Source organism: Trachemys scripta, chromosome 11 (genome assembly GCF_013100865.1).
Source record: "Trachemys scripta elegans isolate TJP31775 chromosome 11, CAS_Tse_1.0, whole genome shotgun sequence".
Lineage (NCBI taxonomy): Eukaryota > Metazoa > Chordata > Testudines > Emydidae > Trachemys > Trachemys scripta.
The window spans coordinates 59789669-59797258 of record NC_048308.1 but is presented as its reverse complement, the minus strand read 5'-3'; the positions used below and the strand labels follow the sequence as shown (position 1 = coordinate 59797258).

Genomic DNA, 7590 nt, shown 5'->3' with positions numbered 1-7590 from the left:
AAAAACCCACAATCTATGGCCATGAGAGTTTAGTCAGCTAAGGACTATTTTGTAAAATATAAGTTTTAAAAAGAAGGAAACTCTCAACTACAGTAAACTAAGTTTAAGTAAAAACAGGTCTGCTTTAAATACACAAAAAAACCAAAAGGACTTCACAGTTAAGGCTGAAATTTAGGATAACCCACTGCCATTCACACTCACTAGTACAACCTTTTTCTCTGCTCTATTCATAATTCACCTTTGCATCGCTGAAACAAACCATTAAGCTAAATTTTCAGATTTAACTCTAACTTTCTTTTGGTTTTTGAGGTTCCATTAGGATCTCAATCATGTTGCTTGTATAGCACTGGAAAGATTATTATTTCCTTACCAACACCATCCATTATTGCTAGTGTGAAAGTCCACAGTGCTCTTGTTTTGTCCAATAAAGCTGGACATGGTTTTAGAAAAACACTAATTACGCAACTTGCCACAATACTGTAATTGTATATTTGTTGAAGACACCATTGCACTGATCTGCTTTGTATCATACTGTATTAATTTAAACTGCCTTTGAAACAGTCTTGAAAATGTATTGTATGTATAATTGGGTGTGAATATACACATACAAACACAAAATACATATTCCCTACAAATTAATATTACTCCATTTAATTTAGCGCAATTGTTTAATCATATTTTTACACTTTACAATTTTGAGGAAAGGTAGGCACAATAAGTAATGGTGATTCTACATGATACTTTATTATAGTCTAGTGCAACATAATGCACTGAATTTACTATCACACAATACAATATGATACAATTTAAGCTCACAGTTTTTCTCCTGTAAAAGGCGACAGTGCACTGAAGTGTAGTAAATAGGGTCCTAAGTGCTTAATTTAAACAAATACACAATTTCTGTAACTTTACACAATAGAAAAGGAGGTTACTTACCCTCGAGTTGGGTGGTCCCTATCTGTATTCTGCAGAGGGTTTATGCATGCATGCCATGTGTCAGGAGCCAGAAAATTTGAAAGCAGTAGTGTCCTTTGGTCCGCACACGCACCCTTCCCTTGCCTCATGGATTTGTCCAAGGCAATAAAGGGTGGAGCGGACCAATCGTGTCTCCAGTTCCTTCTCCACCACAAACTGAATAGATCCATAGCAGAGAGGCAAGCAGAGAAGAAAATGGAATACAGACAGGGACCCACACCTCAAAGAACCTCCAGTTACAGGTAAGTAACATGTTCTTCTTCAAGTGATAGTCCTTACTGTATTCCACTGAGCGTGAAGGTGTGAGAAAGAGGAAAAATAAAGGACCCTAGTGTGCCTGTGATGGGCTGCTATGACAAAGAAAACCTTGGTGAAGACCCGGGGAGCAGTGGTGAGTCCAAATGGTAGGACCCCGCATTGAAAATGCTGAGGACCCAACGTGAACCTCAGGAATCTCCTGTGGGTTGGATGGATGTCTATGTGAAAATAGAGCCGTAACCCACATGCCTTTTTGTAGAGAAGGCATGATGGCTGCTAAGGTAACCATACTAAACGTGGGCTTGCAGATGAAGCGGCTGAAGTGCCGTAGGTCCAGGATTGGTCTCCAGACGCCCTTTTTCTTGGGTACCAGGAAGTAAGTGGAATAACCCTGTGCCCTGATAGTTTGGAATAATGTGCTCTATTGCTCCCCTTTGCAGTAAAGAGTATTTTTAGGGCAAGGATGCTGTCGTGAGAGTGGTCCCTGAAAAGGGATCAAGGCAGGGGATCTGGATGAGGTAGTGTGGTGAACTCGATTGTATAACCATAGTGGATGTCATCCAGGACCCACTTATCAGTTATTATTGCACTCCAAGCTGGTAAGAAGAGTGCTAGATGACTCCCAAAGGGGATGGGTTGGCTCCATGGCAGAGGGCCTTGTGGTTGACGGTTCTTTAGTGGTACACAGAAATATCGCTTCTGAGAAGATTGCATGTAAGATGACGAAGACTGAGAAGCCGGGCCTGGAGGGTGGGATCTGTTGGGTCTTCTGCCACTTACAATGAGGTTTATATGGCCTCTGATGGAAGAACTAGGGAGATGTGAATCACTGTAGGTGTTGGGGAGTAGAATTTTTCTTGCGTTCAAGTGTATAGATACCCAGCAATCTAAGTGTGGCTCTGGAAGCCTTGAGAGAATGGAGGGATTTTTGGTTTTCTGATTAAACTCATCAAAAGGAAGGTCCTCAATGGTATTCTGCCATTCTCTGGGAAAACTGCATGAGTGAAGCCATGATTCCCTTCGCATGACAATGCCTGTGGCCATCGAGTGTGAGGCGGAATCTGCAGCATTCACAGCTGACTGAAGCACCATTCTAGCCACCAGCTTACCCTCCCCCAGGATAGACCGGAAACATGCTCAATCTTGCTGAGGCAGCTTTTCAGTAAAGTCCTTCACTTTGCCATCGTTAATTGGCCAACAAGGCCTGTTAGTTTGAAATTTGGAATTGGAGGCTTGCTGAAGAGAAGACCTTGCATCCCAGAAGCTCTAAATGTTTGCCCTGCTTATCTGTCGGGATGGAGCACAGATGTTGCTGTCTGGAGCATTCCGTTGCTGCTTGCACCATGAGAGAATTGGGGTGGGGAAAGAAAACTCCGACCCCTGGGTTGGTACGTAGTATCTCTTCTCTGTGTGCAAGTCGCCGGGGTATTCCAAACTGTTCAAGCTGGCTGAAGAATAGCATTATTGATTGGTAGGGCAACTCTGCTCAGTACCATGGAATGAAAGATGTCCAGGCATTGATGCAGCTTGTCTTGTACTTTCTCCAGTGGACTATGCAGCTCATCCGCCATCCTTTGCAGAAGTTCTTGGAACTGGCAAAAAAGTCACCAGGAGACAAGGGGGAGGCTGAAGTGACTGCAGCATTTGAAGAGGATGAAGGGAAGCCTTTCTGCTCTGGCGGTACCGTTGGAACAGGACTGAGCAGTTCATCCTCCATAACTTGTTCAGAGTATCTGCTCAAGGGTGCCCTAATTGGGAACAGAGGCAAAGCCTCCCTCGTGGAATAGACAGGTTCTGAGGGTAGGTACTGAGACCAGGACCCTCAATAGGGCCAGAAAGACTGATCGAGTGGATGTTGCAAGGTGAAGGCAACCAGTGGCTTCTCTGTTGTTGGGGGAGGGAGGGTATTGCCATACGACTGGCAGTCCTTTTGGGTATTCATACTGGCAATAAGGAACGAGTGGCTCTTGTGCTCGGTCAGAATCCAAGGATGACGAGAACTCAGATCCTGGTTCCAATGGCAGTACCGTCGGAAGTGTGCAATCCACAGAAGGAGGCATCCAAGTAGGGCCTGACTGTGGCAAGTGCCAGATAGGAGATCAGCCTTCTCTAGGTGCAGGTGGCAGAGGAAGGTGTGAACATCTTGGTTCCCCCAGGACAAACCGCTCATGGGACTCCGGTGCTTTCTCTAAGCATCCCAGCGTCAACAGTACCTGTTCTGTAGCCAGCACCAGAGCAGAGGACTGTCCAGGAACTGATGGATCCCTTGTCTTAAGGGAAGCTGACAGTGAAGGCATGTGTAGCTGGGTTCTCTATACCGGCAGATCTGTTGGTCTGCACAAATTTTGTGTCATGCATGGGCGCCTTGGAACACACTGCTTCTCTGTGGCTGGAACTCATGTAAGGCACATCATTTCTTTTTTGACTTGGAGGAAGACTTACTGCCATGCTTATTGTCCATGCTTCCTTTCCTCCCGACTAGGCCCTGGCATGGGGTCCATAGCAGCGGTACCACCAGAGCCAGGTTCAAGCTCTGAGGCCAGAGGCACACTACTGGGTTTCTCAGTCAGATGTACAGGGGTGGGTCACTGGACTGGGTCCAACTGCGGCGTCATGGTGACCTCCATGAGGTGCTTCTTGAGGAGGAAAGCCCGGCCTTCTCAGGTATGACTTGGGAAGAACTGGCAGATACTGCTGATGAAATGTGGGCTTCTCCCAAGCAGTAGAAGCAGCGTTGGTGCTCATCACTGATGGAGAACAAAACGGGGGCAGGAAGCGCAAATCTTGAATCCTGGCATCTTTGGCATAATCCAGCACTGGCGTGTAGCTGCTGGGGACTAGAAAAACAGATCCCCCCAAAGTCCAAATCCTACAAAAACTATTACTAAAAACTTAACTACCCAAGAAACAGTAATAACAGCAGAATAAAAAACTAACTATAGACAATTTCTAAAACATTTTTCTTTTAAAAGTGCATCAGAGTCGAGAGGACACTATTAGCTCTGACCTGGACCATGCAGCTGTGAGAAGGAACTGGACATGCAGTCCGTCCACCCCGCCCTTTATCACCTAGTACGAATCCACGAGGCAAGGCAAGATGATGCGCAGACCAATGGACACTACTACTTTCAAACTCTCCAGCTCCAGATGCATGGCACACATGCAAATTCTCAGTGGAATTCAATGGGGACCATCACTCGAAGAAAAACAGTGCAATATATAGTGTGCCCATATTCCAACAACATGAAATTAGTTTGTTGCTACAGTAGTTTATTACTGGACTTTCGATTCATTGTATCTGCAGTTCTGGCACATCACCTGGATTTTGTATTACCACCTTCTGTTCACTTTTTCCTCAGCCTATTCCCAGTTGTTGGGTAAGTAAAAGTTTGTTGTTGTTTTATTGGCTAGCTATCTCCTGGTAAAACAAGATAGCCTCCCAATACAGGTATACTAGAAGTTCTTCCAGAGGGCCGTTTCACCGTGCTGGGGAGACCCTTATCTCCCAGCCCCTAACTTTGGAAGAGGCTAGTTCTGGCTTCTTCGGAAAAGACCCTGCTGTGATTTTCTGCCTCTTTTCAGTAATCCCTGAAATGACTGTAGAGTTCAAAAACGACCTCCTGGGTTTCCTCCTAACCTTTAGCTTTTTAGCATCAAGTTTTTCCTTTTTGAGGTGCTTTCCCAAAGTAGGTTTCCTTGTCTGGTGCCTATGGATGGAGAAGACAGAAGATGATTTTTGGGCACAAGAGAGCTTCCTTCTTATATGCTCCTTTTTTTGCTTTTTAGTTCTGGATGCTTGTTTGCCTGAGGCTACTCTACTTCCTCTTCTTACAAGGCCACAATTGACAGACATGGGTCCTGAAGCCTTTTTGGAAAAACCTGGTTCTCTACTAGTGCCTTCTTTCCTCTTCCACATTGTCTTTGAATTCTCCCTCTCCAACCGTTCGCTCCTGATTGACCTCAAAGGTGTTTTGGCAACCCTGCTATTAATTGGGGTTAATCTAACATCTCCTTCTATCTGAGACTGATGGGAGTTGAAAGGTGAAATGACTACGTGTTTATAGGACTTCTCTGAGTGAACAAATACCGGAAAATCAGACCTTTCTGTGGAAATGGAAGCTCCATCTGTCCTCAGACTTGAATTCATATCATTCCCTTTAACTGGATCTGACAGGAAAGTCGCTGAAGAAGAACTATAGAAGCCTGGCCAATTGAAGGATTTAGATGGTGTACATTCTCTCTGTGTATCAGATAGTTTCTTTGTGTTTGCATCAAGGCTTAGACTCCTAAACAGTTGTCGAACATGGGAGGGATTTTTGGCTTTTTCTCTAACTGTGCTCTTGGGAGGGGTTTTCAGAATTCGATTTGTCAGTGGGTCATAATACTTAAGAGAACATTGTTTGTATCTGTACCTTACAGAATCCTTGCTGTCTGTGGAGTTGCGATTTCTCCTCATTTTGGGAACATCTATGGGTTTGCCTTTATATTGTTTAATCTCTGGACATGAAAGGACATAAACCACTGTCTTGGGCTGCAGAGGGCTCATAATTTTGGTATATGCTTCAGGAAGCTTGAGGGCACACAGTCTGGTTTTCATGTTTGAAATTCTTTCATTCTCTGACCAAATAACGTTTGCTTTCTGATCCGGTGGATCCGGCTCCTTTCTAATGATTTTTCTTTTTACTATTGGATAGTTCACTAAACTGGTTTGGGTTCCATGGCTGACTTTGACCACTTGGCATCTTGAAGCAAGGCGCCACGTCCTCTTTCTAGGCATCTGAAGTATTTGTGGGTTGCATAGTGTATCAGAAGCTAAAAGATTATCAAAATCAGAACCTCCACTTATAGCATCATTAAATTCTGCCAATGCTTTAACTGATGAAGTTTCTGTTCTGTTACCTGTAACAATGTCACTCTTCCTTTCATCTTTCTGCTTCTTCTTTCTCATCCTCTTCCCTGTACAGTTGGCAGAGGGTTCACTGTTGAAATGACAACGGAAACGACCTTCCTTGAAATCACGCACAAGTGCTTCAATTTTTATATCATCTTCATACATTATCTGGGACCACGTCTTTCCCACAAAGGAAGGAGGCACATGAGGCAGAGCTGGAAGAATGGATTCCTCATTATGAATTATTATATCCTGTTTTGCTGCTTCTGTTTGCTCCACTGAACCACCTTTTAGAACAGAACTAAGTTGGGTTCCATAGTTCCTATCTTCCAGGTTTACTTGGACCTCTTTTAGGAATTCTATATCCTTTGTAGCTGCCTTGGGTAGGCCTGCTCCTGAGCAAACAGGTGCCTCACAATCAAAACTCATTTCAGAGCCCTCTAGACTATTGTGATCCAGAAGTGATGAAATATTTAAATAGGAATTACTCTCTTCATCTTTGCAATACAACTCATTAGGTGGAGCTCCATGGCAGTACTTCAGAATGACTTCTTCAATTATCTCATCTACTGAAGTTTCATCAACCCTGCTCACCTTCATGTCTTTGTATCTTGTTAATTGTGGGGATGCCCCAAAACTTAGTGAGTTGCTAGTACTCACAAGATCCCTGAGACAGAAGTCAGACACCAAAGTTTCATCCTGAGATTGTAAACCATCTAGTTTAAAAAAAGATTGACCTGAGATAATATATGAAGCATTGACTTGGCTGCAGGTAGGACTCTGATGTGAAAATGAAGGGTTTTTTGGGTCAACTGATGCCAGAACAGGATTAGGATTTGTGTTTAATGATCCATCCTTATGGCATACATCCTTCTGCATGTGATCATATCTAATACTTGGAATCAAATTTGAGGTTGCTGAGCACCTAATATTTTTTGCAATTACAGGGCTAACAGGAGAACTGTGACATAAAGGGGTGCTACGCAAATGGTGAGATATTGGGCTCACAGCTGTAAACTGGCCATCATGGCTACTATTTGCAATCTGAGCACCATCCATTAGCGTATGTCTTTTCTCACTGCTACAGAGGTCCAAAGTTTGCTGGGATATTTCTAAGATGTGTTCCTGTCCCATCTTTAGGTTTTGGATAAATGTCTGTGGCACAGAAATTGACTTTATGCCCTCCTGAGATCTGCAAGGAGGAGGGGAGCATGATTTAACAATGGATTCACTGTCTGTGCCAGGCATCTCCCGTATGCTTCTTACCACCTCTTTCTCCTCCTCTTCTGGAAGCAGGAAAATATCCTGGGGAGCCATTGGGGAGATGGGAAATGGCATGTCATCATATGTTGGTCTGGAAAAAACAAACTGTATAAATGTTGTAAATACATATAAAGTTTTTCAAACAAAGGAATTAAGAGTTCCATAACCATTATTAAAGTATAGTGCATTAGGACTAAGAACAA

The 7590-nt window shown here is 43.7% G+C and overlaps 1 protein-coding gene across 3 annotated transcripts in view; it reads right to left on the bottom strand.

Annotated features, from left to right (window-relative positions):
* Positions 1–11: 11 nt before the first annotated feature.
* The window catches only part of ZDBF2 (zinc finger DBF-type containing 2), a 41625-nt gene continuing 34046 nt past the window's right edge, over positions 12–7590 (bottom strand). For all 3 annotated transcript variants that reach the window (XM_034786470.1, XM_034786471.1, XM_034786472.1), the window contains one exon: positions 12–7478. In XM_034786470.1, coding sequence (XP_034642361.1) covers positions 4712–7478 — 2767 coding nt within the window. In that variant the 3' untranslated portion in view covers positions 12–4711. The remainder of the gene's footprint in view (positions 7479–7590) is intronic.